The 18203-nt window shown below is 36.5% G+C and overlaps 1 protein-coding gene across 1 annotated transcript in view; it reads right to left on the bottom strand.

Moving 5' to 3' along the window:
* LOC150105146 (multidrug resistance-associated protein 1-like) overlaps window positions 1-18203 on the bottom strand; it is a 475014-nt gene that overhangs the window by 44453 nt on the left and 412358 nt on the right. Inside the window, exons 23-24 of the mRNA XM_090396181.1 lie at window positions 16422-16548; window positions 2970-3071 (exon numbers count right to left, since the gene is read on the bottom strand). Coding sequence (XP_090252307.1) covers window positions 2970-3071; window positions 16422-16548 — 229 coding nt within the window. The remainder of the gene's footprint in view (window positions 1-2969; window positions 3072-16421; window positions 16549-18203) is intronic.

Below are 18203 nucleotides of genomic sequence, written 5' to 3'. Positions count from 1 at the left end.
CTTTCCTTCCACTCTCTCCTGTTCTGAGCCTTCTCTTTCAAAGTTGTGTACCTGTCTCCATTCAGTATATCATCTAGCATTGTTTTCCTTACTCTTCCTCTGGGTCGTTTTCCGTTTATTTTTCCTTCGATGGCATCTCTGATGATTCCATTTCCTCTCTGAATATGTCCAATCCAGTTTCCCCTCCTTAACAGACTTCTTTTTTTCTTCTACTCTTTTTAAGACTTCTTCATTAGTTATTTTATCTGTCCATTTGATTTTTTCCATCCTTCTCCAAATCCACATCTCAAAGCTTTCCAAAATCTTAATTTCTTCTTTCTTCAATGTCCAAGTTTCAGCTGCATAGAGGGCAACACTCCACACATAACATTTTATTAGTCTTTTCTTTAGGTTTCTATTCATTTTACTTCTGAATAAATTCCATTTTTCATTAAAGGCATCTCTTCCCATTGCTATTCTTGCTTCCTGGATATTTAAATGTCTTTACTTGATTCAATTTTCCCCATTTATTCTGGTATCCATATTTGCCCCTTTTCTTGCTATTTTCATTACCTTTGTTTTTCTGATGTTAATTTTCATTCCATAATTGATACAGGATTCCAATAACCTGTTCAACAGATATTGCAGTCCTTTTTCAGTATTTGATAATAATGCCTTGTCATTTAAAGAAGCCTGTGAAATTTTGATTAACCACCCTAATCTTAACAATAACGGTGGCATAAAAATCCCAAGAATTTGGATGGCACACATTGAGCCCACTTAGTTTTCCAGCAAACTCTAACTTTTGGACTCTAAGCAATTTTTCAGTTTTTATTGGCCACTATCCATACTAGTTTGTTGTAATTTATATGTATACTTTAGCTTTGATGTAGTAAGTACTTTTTTTTTTTTTTTTAAGTCAGAGGTCAGGCCAATAGTTGTAACAGTTGGTCAGTAACTTTAGCATACCATGTAGATTGTAATGCAGCTTGTTTCTTTGTATATATGTGTATACTCCAGACGATGACCTTAATGTGAATGCCAAAATGTCAAGTGTTTATTTTGGCTTATATTAAACTAAAGTTTTACTCTAACAGTAGTTGTTTCCATAATTTTCACGATGTATTCTGATCATCATATAAGCATGAAGGAAGGGATTACCGTACATTCTTTTCACTCCTGTGGAATCTTCCCTGTTCTGCAGCTCAACTTATATAGCCTGGTCAAAGGAATAGGCAATTCAGCTGAACACACTTTTAGCAACTGTGCTGATATCCCATTAGTCACTGAATTTTGCTGAATTCTTGTTCATTTTGTGCAACATCTCTAATATCTCCTCCTCATACACCTGAGTTTCTTCATCCAGTGAAGAGGTAGCAGTGAGCTCAATGTCGCATACACAAGGTTGCTAGCTTTTACCAGAATGGGCACTCATCAGTTGTACAACCTCTTCTGCATCTGTCACTCTCACACCATCTGTATTTAGTAGTTATTCTTTCAAATTCATTCTTTCTTTTACTTGTAGCATATCGATAAAATACTTGGGAGTTATCTTCAGCTTGCAGAGCCAGTTTTTTTTTCATACTCAGACTTAGCTTTCTGTACAATAGTTGTGACTCTTCTGGTCTATTGCTTATTTTTCAGAACAGACATCATCCTTAGGCACATGGTATTCCTTCCACATCATCCGTTTCTTACGAATCTCATGCCTGACAAGATTACACACCCATTTGGCTCCTACCCTATTTATTTTTCAAACTCTCAGGACATATTCTGATTTGCATCATTTATGTATTTTTTAAATGCCATGCGCTGGCGATATTCTTTGAATCCAGCAACTGATACTATTCCGCTGAACTCAGTATAATCCTTATTTGGTCATAATTTCCTATATTGTAGTTAAACAGGTAACCTTTTCTGAATGAAACAGTCATGAAATTGGCCACTGCCAAAATGTGTATTCCACAGTCACTGTCATCAATCGGAGACAGAATAGATAGATCTTTAACTAAAACACCTTCTTACATTATAATCAACTCCAACACTCTTTGACCAGGAGTTCCTTCTGTCACATGCTGCTTGAGAAAGTTGTCTTGCAACAGCTCCATAAATTCAGTTTCATTCTTCTCATGAGATTTTACTGCTACCCAATCAATTTTTGGTAATTAAAGTCTCCCCCTACCATTATGATTACTCTTTTTGTACTCATCGTCTTTATTTGGTGATGCATTTTTTCATCACTAGCAACCGATCCGCCAGGTCTGTAACAACACCCCACTGTGTATTTGATCTTGTTAGATCCCACCTCACACCAGATGGCTTCAAACTCACTGCCACATGAAAAGCTTTTACTAGTATTACAATCACTGGTTTCAAGAGCAACTGGATTCAAGTCATCCAATATCATTAGCAGCACACACCCTCTCCTATTCTGTCTATCCTTCCTAAAAATACCATACCCTTTACACTCATTACCAGTTAGTATGCCTGATTGTGAGAGACAGGTCTGAATAATGCTTATAATCTGAAGTCCTAACATATTGATCAAGGCAACAAACTATCTCTGTGTCTGATACTCCTAGCATTCGTGTACAGACATAATAAGTTACCTGCATGTTCTTTTGTATACTCTTGTCTGTAGTCTGTGTGACACAGTTGGACAACTTGCAGATTTCTGTTCTTCTCTAGTGCCTTATATATGCAGACATCTTTGAACACATTTGGTGGGTTCAAACTGAAAGAAGACAAAGTTGAAATCATTCTCTCGTAATCATTTCCATGATGAGGTCCATTCCCATCATTAACACAGTTACATAACATTGTTGCTCTTATGCACATATTTTCGCCATTCTTCACATTATAATTTAGTTTCCCTGCCTCTCTGTGTTAGGTCACATACCAGTTATTAGTTTTTCAAGACTACTGATACAATGTTAATATTAAGATTTCAAATTTTTTTTAATAAACACAAAATTAAAAATTCATATTACTTCTGTAGGTGTGGTAGTATATTCTATACATCTTTCTACAGATACAATATTGGTTTCCACATCTGCATATGCTCTTACAAGCATATTCAATGTTCCTGTTATCTATAATCAAAAGAACATCAAATTTAGGTTATTGTACTTCATAAAAAATGAAAGTGAATAATTATTGTTATCTAAATTATTTACAAATATCAGTATGATCTGGGTAAAAGAGCCTAATAATCAAAGGACATCTCATGTTTCTTGTTAGTAACAGATGAAATTAGAATTAAAGCAAAATTAAAGAATTAATAGAATTTAATTTATAATTAAATGACCTTGCCTACTCACTATAAGGGAATAAAAAGGCATTAGCTTATTATTATTATTTATAATTAGGGTTGGCTCCATAACACATGGAGCCAACCCTAATAATGATGTGTTTAGATGGCTTTCAATAAGGTGACACATAATCCTGCTGCAGTCTATACTGCCAAATCATGCCTAGAATACAATGAATACCATGGTATTCTAGGCATACCTCACCTGAATACCATTACATGGTATTCAGGTGAGGTATGTCATGACAGTGATACTGGATGTTCTCTGTATGGATAATCTATCTAAGGCTATCTTCTCCCACTTCATGTTCTCTTGATCTTTTTCTCTCCATCTCTTAAACAAAAACATGACAAAACTCAAACAGGTATAGTATAACTGTGGTTAAAATAAAAAACAAACTTCCTTCAAAAAATTTAAAAATCTCAAAAAAACTTGCACAAAAATCTGCATTCACTACACCAACATTTCTGGCATAAACACCAACTTAATTTCTCGTTTTTGACCAAACCACAAATTACTACCGTAACACAGTACATCTTATCCTCCGTACAATTTCTTCCAACATAAAGGCAGTACTTGTGCTTTTGGATACACTGTAATTCCTTGCAAAGGATGTCTGATCTCTTCCTTTCTGTTCTCTGATCTCTTCCCATTAATATCATTCATTTGCCATCTCTAGTGCTGCCCTAATTCTGAAAATAATTCTAAACTCTTTGAATTCTTATCCTTGAAGATTAATTTCCTTCAATCCAACTACCCTAACAGTGAAGTCATCAAGCTTGATTAGTAGAACTGGAAAAAGGGAGCCAGCTGGAGTTGTGGATCCCTTGTTCCAATTCTACTGACCAAGCTGGATGAGATGCTGAGCTATTTGCTATAAGCAATTGTTTATCTAGCAACTAGAACACCAGAAAATTCTCTCCACTCATCTAATGCTCTGATCTTTTCTTAGCCAGGTCTTCTTCCAGGTACACTCGAGATGACCTCGGCTCTCAGCCATTCACAAGCTCATAACCTTTAGCACACTACCAAAACTCTAAGGGAAGAGCTGAGAGACTTTTACTGCTCTTTTTCATGGTCAGCTTACTGTTTCCATTCTCCAGATCCTGATATTTAGTATAACCATGTTAGAGAAATTATCCACATTGGAATGAGTCCAATCTCCTCATGTTCACAATGTTCAAAATACCAACCCAGCATCCAAGTCATGGTTTTCCAAGAGATGTGCCAGGATGATCTAATTAAAAAACAGCATGTAAAAAGTGGCTTGAGAGAAAACTCTGGCTTTGTATACCTCATACACTGAAGCCACAATATTTGCAAAATGATCATTAACATAGCTAAAGCTGACTTTGAAAGGGCTAGATGCAGAAAACTCTGCTGTGTGAAAAATGGTTGTCAAGCTTTCTAGTTCCTTGGAAAGAATGTTGGATGAAATTTCTGCCTATTTCTGCTCCCATCCCTCTCTCTCTCTCTCTCTCACACACACACACCCACACCCAGATGGCAGTATTGCAATATCACTTAAAACCTCCTGGCACTGTTCTACTCATCCAGCTTTTGCATAAATTAACAAATCACTTCCAACTTTAGGCTGGAACATTGCATCATGCCTCCTGTGACCATTACAGAAAGTCAAAAGAGTCTGAACAATCTGGATACACGATATCAAAATGACTTCTGGTTCTGATAGTATCTCATAATGTTTGTCCTTTATCATTTTTATACCACATTATCATCAGCATAGAAGCAAGCTCATATACAGCCAATTCTAAGAAAGGATCTAGCATCAAGTTATGCCTTATCCATAGTTGCAGATACATACCCAGGGGGGGGGTTGATAAAGGGTTTTAAGATATGTTCTTTCTTGTGGTTATATCAGTTGCTTTAATACCATTTTTGTTCTAGGTGTTTATCAGAACCCCCCCCCCCCCCCCCCCCCCCCCACACACACACATAGGTAGTAGGCAGAGTTTGCAATACCAGTAGACTGGTTTACCAGTAGGTGCAAAAAGTGTTTAAAAATTGCCAGTAAAATTTTTAAAGGTGGCACTTGTGTCTTTGTGAGATCTGATATTGCTTTCCAGAGAATGGCTAATTTAGAATCCACTGCTTTTTACCTCCTATGACTCAAGGTTTCTTTGCTCCATTTAGTAACATTCTTCTGGTTCATCTACCAGTCTCTGAACTCTGAAAAGTCCACTCTGACCTCTTCACTTTCCTTCCATGAAGCTTGACCATCTGCAATGCAGCCACCCAAATAGTGAGGTCATCTTCTTAAGTAACTTTAACATCCATAATTCTAGATTACTCCACTTTTCCAACATCACTTACCAAGCTGAATGAGATGTGAAAGTCTTTGCTATAAGCAACGACATAACACCAATTGTACATCTACCTACTCAAACTCTCAATATTCCTGATCTCTTTTTAATTACTTCATCCAGATACACTATATAGGTCACCTCTCTCCTCTCAAAGACTGCCCTTTCTCCAACAACTCCCACAGTTGAGAATGGCTGGAGGAAGTGGAATGATCTCCAGAATTTCTATTTTCCCTTCCACAGTCTGGCTTGAACACCTGCTCTGAGCAAGTCACACACATTATCTTCACTGGCAAGGCCTTTATTTCCTGTTCTACCCAAAATTCTCATCCATTTTCCAAGAACCTGGTTCAACAAGTATAACAAAGCAGTTGAAGAAAAAACTCAGCTTAGTATAGGTGGCTTACATCATAAACCCCACCTTCATATGCGGCCTATGCTGAAGCATGCAATAAATGCAAAACAGTCATCAGCAAATCTCAATCTGACTTCATAAAGGCCAATAGCAGAAAACTTTCCCCTTGAAGCTGTGCTTTTTGATACCTTGCTAAAGTTATTGGATACAACTTCTGCTCACCTGAACTTCCACCCCTCTCTCTCATCCAGATGGCACCACTATTACAGCATCTAAAGACAAAGCTGACCTCCTGGCAACACTGCTTTCTTTCAATTCCTGAGTAGATGACCAAGGCAAATCACATCCTACCATAGCAGAATCTAAGCACCCTATGCCTCCCAGGGGTTTTGCAGCAAAAAAAAAAAAAAAAAAGACACCAAAAGAGCACTAAATAACTTGGACAATAAAAAGCCTTCTGGTTCCAATTTCATCTCTCAATTGCACTCAAACATTGTGCTCCAGAGCTGTCTCTATAATCTTCTATACTCAGCTGCTCCTTATCCCAATGTACGGAAGCAACATTTATCTAATCTATCCCAAAAACGATAATAAAAGTTTGCTATCAAACTACCAAATAGTCAGTCAACTTCTCCACTACCTAGAGGCTCACAGTTAATCAAGCGACTGCCCATATGGATCATGCCATTCAAGGTCCATGGCTGACTACTCAGCCTACATTATTCACCACTGGACATATGCTATGGAAATGTGTTGTCACTCTTGACATTTCCAGAGCTTTTGATTACGTCTAGTATGAAGGCCTGCTGAGCAAATTGCCACCCTCTGTAAGTGGATGCCTAGCTTTTTTTTGTTTTGTTTTCTGACTGTTCATTGCATTTTGTGGTAAATAAATGGCTCCCCTCTCTTTGAAGCTTGTCACCAATGCAGGAATGCCTTATGGCTCTGTTCTATCAACTACTTTTTTCTCCTGTACATAAATGAACTCCTCTCAATCACCATTTGATCCTATTCACTGCTTTGCTAATGATAGTACTTGGCATTCATCCTGCTCATTTGACAAACCAAGCCATGCTCAGATGTCTGAAGTCTTTAGATCATTTCAGCCATGCCTTAAACGGTGATCTCCATAACATCCTTCAATGGAGTGAGAACAGTCTGGTCACCCTCACTGCCATCAAAATGCAGTCCTACAGAGCAAGAGCTTCTGTAGGACCAGCATCTCTTTTCAGTGCAATGCAAACACATACACACTGCACCTGCTTCCCCACTTTCTTTTTTATTTTATCCACCTCTGTCCTCTGGAACAGCCTTCCCCATGTTGTATTCCCAAACTACAACCTGCAACTCATAAAAAAATGATGTGCTCAATAAGTTCTTTTATCTCATGTATGGAATCAATATAAAAAAAATTAAAAAACATTTTTAATGCACATTGTAATAATTTTCTTGTTGACTAATTTTGTAAAATATAGTTCCTTCTTTGTTTGAATAAACTGCTTAGACCTTAATGAGTCTTGTGACTGTGTAATCAAATAACAAGCAGTTGCCTGCTTATGTTAGCAGGCAACTGCTTGCTTTATTACTTCAAATATTTCATGCTTAATTTAATTCAGTAGTACTATTCATTATCAATTTATTTACATGTTTTTGGAGTATATTATTGTTTTTTGTTGATCTGCAGAATATTTTGACACTACCATTTGCATAAAATAATACCATGATGAATTTTTATTCATGGTTACAAAAAAAATCCTTTTTTTAATATCTTCTTTTATCAAATCACATTAAATATTTCAATTCTTGACTAACTTTTCACTCTCTGATGCAATATGTAAACAGTTGACAATGCCCACTGCTACTCTTCAGTCAATCAGAACATTGAATCACATTCACTCAATATAATTTTGTCTTTAATGTACAATGTCAAAATTAACACACTGACTCACAGTGCTGTGAGTCTAAGCATGCAACATACAAGATCTTTGTTAGAGCAGCTTAAATGATTTTTGCAACTGCTACTTTTACATTGTATTTTTATATTTAAAAAATATAAAAAGTATTCTTACATTTCAATACATTTTTTGTTTCTTACATTTATTGATTTTCTTTCAATATATCCATTTTGAAAATGTAATTACCAGTAATGAAAAAGTCAGTAAATTTGCAAACCCAAATGATAGCCGACTTGCATCCTCTGGCAAAACACCTGCCTTACTTATTGGAGGCATGAAGTGGCTACTTCCATGTTTAGCCCCCCCCGCTCTTTCTTAAATAAAGTCTCTGTTTTTTGCCCCCCCCCCTTTTTTTTTTTCTTACATGCCATGTGGTGGTGGCCTTACTGGATAAGCTCTCTACATTGTAATTATTCAACTATGGAGCCAATACCACACACTAAAGTGCTTTTCACGAGCCAGCTGCCAGAACACGAGACAACCTGTTAATAACACTTCAAGAGGTTTCCTAAACAGCCAGCAAATAATCCTGCAGTCGCTCACTTTGCCAGAAGTCCAAATATAACCTGACAAAGAGCACTTTGAGGCCACAAGTCCTTCCCTGCTGATGTATAAATTTTTCCAATATTCTACTAACATGAAAGTCAGCATAAAATTCATAATTAGGTTTAATGGAATGAAAACAGCACAATGAAATAAATAAATAAATGCAGGTTTAACAGTTCCAATATTCTGTCTGTCATAGATACAGTGGCGTAGCTAGGGGATGTCCGCCCCGGGCGGCACTTTTCATGCGAGACACAATTTTATTTTTCGATGATTCTTCTATTTATATTAACTTAGTAATTTTATTACTTAATTAATAATTAGTTTTCAACAACTATATTTACGACTAAAATAAACATAGTGTTTTAATTTCTTTCCCTACATCATTTTGACTTTTTGTAATATTTTTGGTGTGTATTGAGAGGGGACAGCAAACTCAGGGACTGTCCTGGGCGGCAAAAGCTCTAGCTACGCCATATAGATACAATATAAAAACTGCAATAACACCCAAGTGGAAGATGTTCTAGAAGCCTAAAGTCCTAAGAGAGGACCACCATCTATATTTAAAAGTCTTTCGAGTTTGCATTTGCTCTAATGAAGCATGGTAGTTTTTTCCATTTGATTCTGGTATGTTCAGCTACACCTGAGTGATCATCAATATTCTCTCTAATTTTTGCCAGTCCATATGCACATGAAGTACATTTTGTGTACAACTTTCCAGTCTCAGACTCAACATGTGCAGTATCCTGTGCTCACAACAGCAAAAGTCATAAGCCATAAACTCTTAATTTGAAGTGCCTAAAATTGGCAACAACATCTTTTAACAAAGATCTTGTATGTTGCATGCTAAATGTTTGTAATTGTCTTTAGGTAGGAGATAAATTTCATTGCCCAATGTGATACCATTGAACAATGGTATCACAGTAGATGATACTGACTCTTCTTCCTTTAAATTAGGAAACAGTACGTTTAATCTTTAATTCCACTTATCAGCCACTCCTCATTTTATATAAAATATTCCATGCATTTCAAATCTTTCATCCAAAATTTAGTTTTAAGCAATAATGATATTATGGTGAGCTTTGATGTCACCACCCTGATCTCTTTAGTTTTGTCATCCATACTGGTTACTTCTCTTGGAAGGACACTTTACTTAAACAGAAGGTACTCCCATGCCCCCCCCCTCCTCCCCACCCTCACCAATTTCTATATGAAGCACTTTGATAGTGGGATTGAATGCGACGGGTATAGCGTGTTCAGGAGTGACAGGGTGAATAAAAAGGGGGGAGGAGTGTTATTGATGATAGCTGATGATCTTCAGCCAAGGAGTATAGAAGTTGAACTGCATGATGGGGAAAAAAAGCACATTTGAGGCTGTTTGGTGTGAGATACAATCCAGCAGAACAAAATATACAATTGGGTGCTGCTATAGACGGGTGATGGAGTGGATGGTGGGGATAGTATGCATAAGCAAATAGAAGAAATGAGTGGAAGGAGGGTAATTATTATGGGTGATTTCAATTATGGTAACATTGACTGGAAAGAGGAGAGGGCACATGGGAGGAAGGAATCGGATTTTATGCGGTTATTAAGGGACAACTATCTACGGCAACATGTATTGGAAAATACCAGGGGGGCAGAGAGTGCTGGACCTAGTAATTGCAACCGAGAATGTGGCTGTAATGAACATGACCATGTTGCCACCAATTGGTGAGAGTGACCATAAAGTCATGACTTGGGAGGTGGCTAAAGGAGTCGAATTTACAATTAAGACAGGGTACATGTGGAATTACTGGGCTGGTAAGTATGACAAGCTTAGGTGTGTGCTTGGCTCAATGCCATGTCATGTAAAACTGCAAGGGCTGGATGTTGATAGTGCATGGGAGGTGGTTAAGAACTGTTTGCAGGAGGCAATGGTTGACTGTATACCAAGAGTCCGAATAATAAATCAATTAGGGGTTAAATGGATGAATAACACTATTAAGCTTGAGCTGCAAAAAAAAGAAACAATTGTGGAGGAAATTTAAGGAGAAGGGTGACCATCAGGCGCAGGAACAGTATAAAGCTCAGGCCAGGATGGTAACAAGGGTGGTAAGAAAAGCAAAAGCAGATTACGAAAGGAAATTGGCCACGCAGGCTAAAGAGAATCCCAAACAGTTTTTTCAATATGTTGCAAGTAAAAGGAAAAATGCTCATGGTAGAATGATCTTAAAAAATGCTGAGGATAGGGAGGTAACCGAATCAGTCGATATTGTGGAATTACTGAGCGAGCACTTTGCAAGAGTATATCATCCAGGTGGTGACTTTGCAGGAATGGAAGAACCAACAGCTTATACTGGAATTGTGATGAATGAAGTAGAGGTAACTAGTCTATTACAGAACCTCAATGTCAATACATCTGTGGGATTGGATGGTATACCAGCTCGTGTCGTACGTGAAGCGGCCAAAGAATTGTCAGTAATTTGAGCCTCAGGACTGGGTCAGTCCCAAGGGAGTGGAAAGAGGGGAAAATAGTTCCACTGCACAAAGGTGGTTCCAAGGCTGCTGTTGAAAATTACCGGCCAATCAGCATAACAGGAATCATTATCAAGGTCTTAGAGAAAATAGTCAAGAGGAAAATACAAGATTGGATAGAAGAAAATGGGATACTGTATCGGGGACAGCATGGTTTTGTGAAGGGTAGATCATGCCTCAGTAACTTGCTCACGTATTATAACACAGTGACGGCTGAACTGGATAAGGGTAATGGGTTTACGGTGATTCTACTGGACCTTGCCAAGGCCTTTGACAGGATACCACATGGAATTCTAATCAGTAAATTGGGGCATATGGGGATGGACATAGGGTTGGTGAGATGGATAGGAGGGTGGTTGACGGAGAGATATCAGAGAGTGGTTTACTCAGGAGAAGAGTCCACAAGACGGCCTGTGACTAGTGGTGTGTCACAAGGATCTGTTCTTGGACCACTGCTGTTTAATTTGTTCATAAATGATATAGGAAAGGATCTGAGAGGAACAGTTCATTTGTTTGCGGATGATGCGAAGTTGGGTAGGGCAATAGTGAATGCAGATGACGTCAAAATTTTGCAGGATGATTTGGATAGATTGGAGGTCTGGGCTAAGGAGAATGGATGTCAGTTTAATGTGGCAAAATGTAAGGTTATGCATTTTGGGGTGAAAAGATTGGTGGCAGTTTACTGCATTGGTGGAACCGTGCTCCAGGAAATTGATGAGGCACGAGATTTAGGAGTGTTGGTAGATAAGGAATTGAAATTTAGGGGACACATTGCAAAAGTGGCCAAATCAGCTCATCAAATCACTTGGTTGCTGAAGAATACATTGACAAGCAGAGACAAGCAGGTTATTGTTCCTCTGTATCGAGCCTTGATAAGACCCCATCTAGACTACTGTGCTCAGATTTGGTCACCTAGGTTTCTTCTTGATGGGGAGGAGGTGGAGAGGATTCATAGGCGAGTGACCAAGATGATAGCAGGTCTGTGGAATGAACCGTATGAGAACAGGTTGAGGATTTGTGGGTTGCAAAAATTGGTTGATAGGCGGAGGAGGGGAGATATGATTGAGACATTCAAATTACTGAAGGGTTTCTATAAAATTAATTCAGAAGATATTTTTGAGAACAGGGCTGGTTGTGGGAGGACTAGGGGACATCCATGGAAACTGGGCAAAAGTGTGGTTAGTAAAGGTGTTAGAGCTGGGTTCTTTACTTTTAGAGTAGTGAATGAGTGGAATGCGCTCCCTGAGTCTGTGGTGGATGCTGTGACAGTGAATGAGTTTAAGGCGAGGTATGATAGATACTGTATGAATGTCAAATAGTTGTGATGAATATTATTTGGGGCCTCCCTTGATGAGTCTAATGACACCCTGGAGTTGCCCGTAATAATAGTAATAATAGTAATAGTAATAAACATCCTCTTGATAATGCCATTCTTAAATGTTCTATTTGACTAAGATTTAAGATTCGACTAAGACAGGATATCAAATTCAGCACTAAATAAATAAATTAACCATGTGTTGCTAAATTTCAAGATTCTACAAATGCAGTGATCATCTTTCCCTTAAGAATATTCAGGTATGTATTTTTTGGTCAATATTCTTTCTAAAGTTAATTTAAATTGTAATTTAAAGATTTAATGTATTGACCCTACAGGGTGGTTACATGGGAACAGCTCCATTTTCAGAAAATCGACCTGTCATTAGGACTTTAGTTATAATTAGACCATCTGCTTTACTACAAGTCATAATTTTCTATCTGCCTTTCTAATTTTTCGGTTAGATATCCTTGTTCTATTTACCTGATCTTTCCAATCAACACTGAAAATTTGTCTCTGGATGATAAATATATTGTTTACACAAAAAAGGTGATTTTTATGTAAGCAATCTGTATTTATTATTTGTGTTTATTATTATTATTAAGAGAGACCTCCAGAGAGTCAGAGACTCATCGAGGGAGGTCGCATACCACACACACCAGCTATCATATTTATTCTTGAATTCATTCACACTGCTTGCACTCACAACATCCATTCCAATCATGCACCACCCACTGAGAGAAAAATCTAGCCCTCACACCCTTCTTGGCAGCCTTTATTCTCAGCTCCCAAGGATGCCCTCTTGTCTTTTCCCCACCCTCCATAAATTGAAAAATTCCATCAATTGAGATCCTGCATAACCCTTTCAAAACAGGAGTATGGCCTAAAGATTTCACAGAGAGTATTCTTACACCAATTGAAAAGAAAAGCAATCGTGCTAAGTGCAGTGAATACAGAACTATAAGCATACTCTCGCATGCCTCCAAAGTACTGCTAAGAATATTAAATTAACGATTGTATAATAGAGTGGAGTATTTTCTGGGGGGATGATCAATTTGGATTTAGAAAAGCCAGAGAAACCAGAGATGCAATTGGAGTAATGAGGTCCATATGCGAAAGGAATATAGAAGTAAATAAAGAAGTTTATATATGTTTCATCGACCTTGAAAAAAGCATTTGACATGGTGAAATGGGAAAATCTGATGGAAATATTATGCAAAATAGGTTTAGATTGGAGAGACCGGAGGTTAATAGCTGAATTATATATAAACCAGATGGTTATAATAAAGACAAAAGTAGGAAAAACTAAAAAATGTGTGATTGGCAGAGGTGTAAGACAGGGATGCTGCCTGTCACCGACGCTCTTCAATATATTTGCAGAAGAAATGATAAAAGAAACATTTGATGAAGAGAAAAGAGGAATCACTATTGGAGGAAGAACAATACAAAATATTAGATTTGCAGATGATCAAGCGATATTAGCTAATACCGAAGATGAACTACAGCACCTAATGCAAAAATTTGAAAATATATGCAAGAAATATGGTATGAAAATTAACATAAAGAAAACAAAAGTGATGAGAGTCTCCAGGAAACCAGGAAGTATCAAGTTGATGATGAATGGAGAAAGTATAGAGCAAGTGAGACAATACAAATACCTTGGTAGTATAATAAGAAAATGGAAAATGTGACATGGAAATAAAAAAAAAAGAATTAAAAGGAAAATATGCCTTTTATGGCAAGAAAAATTTGTTTATTAATAAAATGAATAAAAATCTAAAGAAAAGGCTTATTGAGTGCTATATTTGAAGTATGACCTTATATGGGTCAGAAACATGGACAATTGGGAAGAAAGAAGCTAAAATGTTGGAGGCATTTGAAATGTGGTTATGGAGAAGAATGGAGAAAATAAAGTGGACTGAAAAAATCACCAATGAAGAAGTATTACAAAGAGTTGAAGAAGAAAGGAAGTTACTAAAGACCATAAGAAGAAGAAAGCATAACTGGATAGGACATGTATTAAGAGGAGACAGCCTACTGAAAAGAATGATAGAAGGGAAAATTGAAGGAAAGCGACCAAGAGGAAGAAGACGACTAATGATGCTTGATGATATAATGGGAACAAGAGGACATCAGGAAATGAAGGAGGAAGCAAGAGACAGAGGAAATTGAAGGAAGAGAATCTACTGAGTTATACCATTGGACCTGCCAAGAGACAGAACACTAATGATGATGATGATAACCCTTTCAGAAGTTTGTAAGTCTCGATCATATCACCCCTCTTTCTCCTGTTTTCTAGTGTCTGCAGTCTACAAATTCTCAATCTGTCTTCATAATCAGCATTCCACAATCCTGATATCATTTTTAACACTCTCCTTTGTACTCTCTCCAATATATCAAAATCACAACGGGAAACCAGGAGACCAGACCTGCACACAATAGTCCAAGTGAGGTCTTATCAAGTTCTTGTAAATAGGCAAAATAACATCCTTATCTTTACATGTGAATATTCGCTTCAGCACTGCAATTATCTTTTGAGTTATATTTGCAATCTTTGCCACATGTTCCCTAAACTTCAACTTCCTATCTATTAACACTCCAGGATCCCTAGCATCAACAGTTTTTTCTAGCCTAACTCCACCAATATAATACGACATTAGATATCTAATCATGCTGAAGTGAATGATTTACATTTACTGACATTGAACTGACACCCATTTTCTCTTACCCACAATTCCAGCTATTCAAATCATTCTGCAAGTGCTGCATATCAGCAGCATTTCTGATTATCCTACCTATCTTTGCATCGCCAGCAAATAGCTGTATGTTGCTCATCAAATCCTTCCCAATATCATTAATGTACAGATTGAATGACAGTAGACCAAGCATTGATCCTTGTGGTACACCACTTAAACCTTAAACCTAAAACTGTTACCTTAAACCTTGCAGAATCAGATCTCCCATATACCACTTTTTGATATCTGTCAGTCAGCCATCCTCTTATTCATGCTAATATTGTATAACCCAAACCCATTTTCTCCAATTTATGCAACAGTGTACCATGCTGTATTCTGTCAAGAGTCTTAGCAAAATCCAAAAGTATCATGGTGTATCCATTCTCCTTGTCTAGTTCAATGGTAACATTGTTATAGAATGTGAGCAAGTTGCAAAGACATGACCTTCCCTTAGTAAACCCATGTTGTTCATTGCAAAGTAGAGATTCACTGTCAGCCCATTTCTGAATGCAAGCCCTAACCAATTTTTCCAAAATCTTCACCACCACTCCTGAGATACTAATTTATCAATAGTTTGATACATTGGTCTTTGCACTACCCTTGTGCAATGGAATTACCATACATTCCTTCCATTCCTGCAGAATCTTTCCTTTTCTTAGACTCATATTAAACAGCCTGGTCGCTGTTTATGTTTTTCTCAAACAGCTTGAGGATGTAGTCCTTTGAAGAACATGGAAGAAAAGCTTTCTGCAATTTTTTTGGCAATAGATAAGAGGAGGCATGCAATGAGCTGTTCAAGGTATAGTAAAAATGTGATTGTATTGATTGTTTATCCTGTTCCTCCAATTTTCATAAGTTTGAAAAGAAGTGAAAAATGATGGATGCAAGTTTGGTTGAATAGAAACTATATAACATTAAACAGTTGTTGTGACTAAAGCTAAAAATAGTACAGTTAATTTCTCCATGTAGCAAACTTGCAGGAACCCAAACTAATAGTCTACTAAGAGCAAACAGTTGGCTATATATATCCCTTTAGCATACAGGTAACTGTGGGACTTTGGTTGGGATAGTGAGAGTTGAGTGCATTATTGACTTGTGTGAACATTTTCAGCAGCAATATGAAATAGTTGTTTGAATGATCTATAACCTAAGATGTATGTGGTACTGAATCTATTAAATATTTTTGATCTTGTATGACAAGAAAAACTGCACAAAATATTACTTTGGCAAGATCATAAGAATGATTTCACTATAAATTACAAATTAATTTCTTCCAAACATCACAAAGCAAGAAATTTTATTTATGCAATTTAAATAATTATATATATATATATATATATATATATATATATATATATATATAAATCAATAAAAATTCAAAACTTACTGTAAGAGCATAGCTGATAGACAGACCAGCAGTACCAGGACTAAGAACATCTTTTGCTAGTACAGCAAATAATGCAGAAAAGAAAACTGTAGAGTAACCTATAAATTCTAGACAGATAGCCAACCATCTAGATTTAGAAAAAAGGTTTTAGACTGTATAGCAGCATAAAAATATTGTAGTAATTGGTAGGTTATTAACTATTTAATAACCTACCAATATTTTTTTTTTCAAGCTTACTTTTATAAAATTTCTAAATTATTTTTAAAGCCAAATAATACAAGTTTTCACAACACAGTGGCTAGTCAGAAATTGTGAGGAGTGAAAAATTATGTAAACGCTAGTTCTCTGTGTGTCAAGGAGTGCTTGTAGCACCATTTTACTTAAAACTATTAGATTTAAATATTAAAGCAGTTATTTTTCTGCAAAAGATTTGTCAAGTAATAAATCTGAAATTCCTTAGTAATAGGAAACTGGAAAAGGATAGCTTTGTTAAAATTATAAATTAGGAAAGAATCATTGAAATGCATTTTTCTTATATATTTCTGGGTCTTTATTTGCACACTTTTTTGTTTTTTATATTATAAGTCAATTTTGTTTTTTAAATTACATATTTTAAGCCATAAATATTGAAATACTAGAACAAATCTTTTGCAGAAAGAACTGTTCTAATATTTAAATCTAATAGTTTTAAGTAAAATGGTGATAAGAGAACTCCTTGACATGCATTTAACTGGCAGAAATGGCAATTACATCATTTTTCACACCTGAAAAATTAATCCACTAGCTCACCATATATATGTAAGAAGATTCCTTATTTTATGGCAGACATAAAATAATGAATTAACTTCCAAAATAGCAAAATTAAAGCAGATCATCAGAGGCAATGTGGGAATTACAAAAAGTTGAGAGGTGTTTAAATGAGCATAGGGAGAAAAAGAAAATTAAGAAGCAAAATAAGAAACAACAAAGCATGGAAACAGGTAAGTCAGGAAGTAACATAAATCAGGTAAGTGATGTTGTTTGTAAAAAGAAAGATTTTATTTGGTATAGTGACTCTATAAAAAAACATGCTATTGATGGACGAGTTATAACTTTGAGTTTTACTGGAGCGAACATTAAGAATATAAAGAAAGCAATTCAAAAACAGAAAAGAAAAGTAAAACCAGATCGTAATTGTAGTAGGTACTAATGAATAAATTAGCAATAAGTTCAGTATAAGAGAGGACACGAAAGGGTTATTTGAAGAGGCGAGAGTGAAGAGTGAGAAAGTGAAAATCGTCAGTGTTTTGCCTTGATATGATAAAAATGAATTAAGAAGAAGGGCTATGAAGGCAAACGATTAGATGTGTAGGCTGTGCAGAAGGAATGGATGTGAGTTTTTGGATGTGTGGAGCGAGTGTGAGGGAAGACGGGATTTGTATAAGAGGGATGGCCTATACCTGAATGCATTTGATATCAGGAGTCTAGAAAAACTAATAACTGGTATGAGACGTAACACAAAAAGTCAGGGAAATTAAATTATAAAGGGAGGAATGGCGAGAGTGTGAGCATAAGGATGACAATGTTATATAACTGTGTTAATGGCAGGAATGGGCTTTGTCATGAAAATGTTGACATGGATAGAATGATTTTGACTTTGTGTTTGTCCAGTTCGGACCCACATTAGACATGTGCAAAGATGTCTACATGTATAAGGCACTAGAGAAGAATAGAGATCTGCAAGTTGCCCAACTATGTCATGCAGACTGCAGAAAAGAGTATACAAAAGAACATACAGGTAGA

This window comes from Typopeltis vanoorti, chromosome 7, assembly GCF_054136105.1.
Source record: "Typopeltis vanoorti isolate ZY-2024b chromosome 7, IOZ_Tvanoo_1.0, whole genome shotgun sequence".
Classification (NCBI taxonomy): domain Eukaryota; kingdom Metazoa; phylum Arthropoda; class Arachnida; order Uropygi; family Thelyphonidae; genus Typopeltis; species Typopeltis vanoorti.
This window is presented reverse-complemented; position numbering and strand designations above follow the sequence as displayed.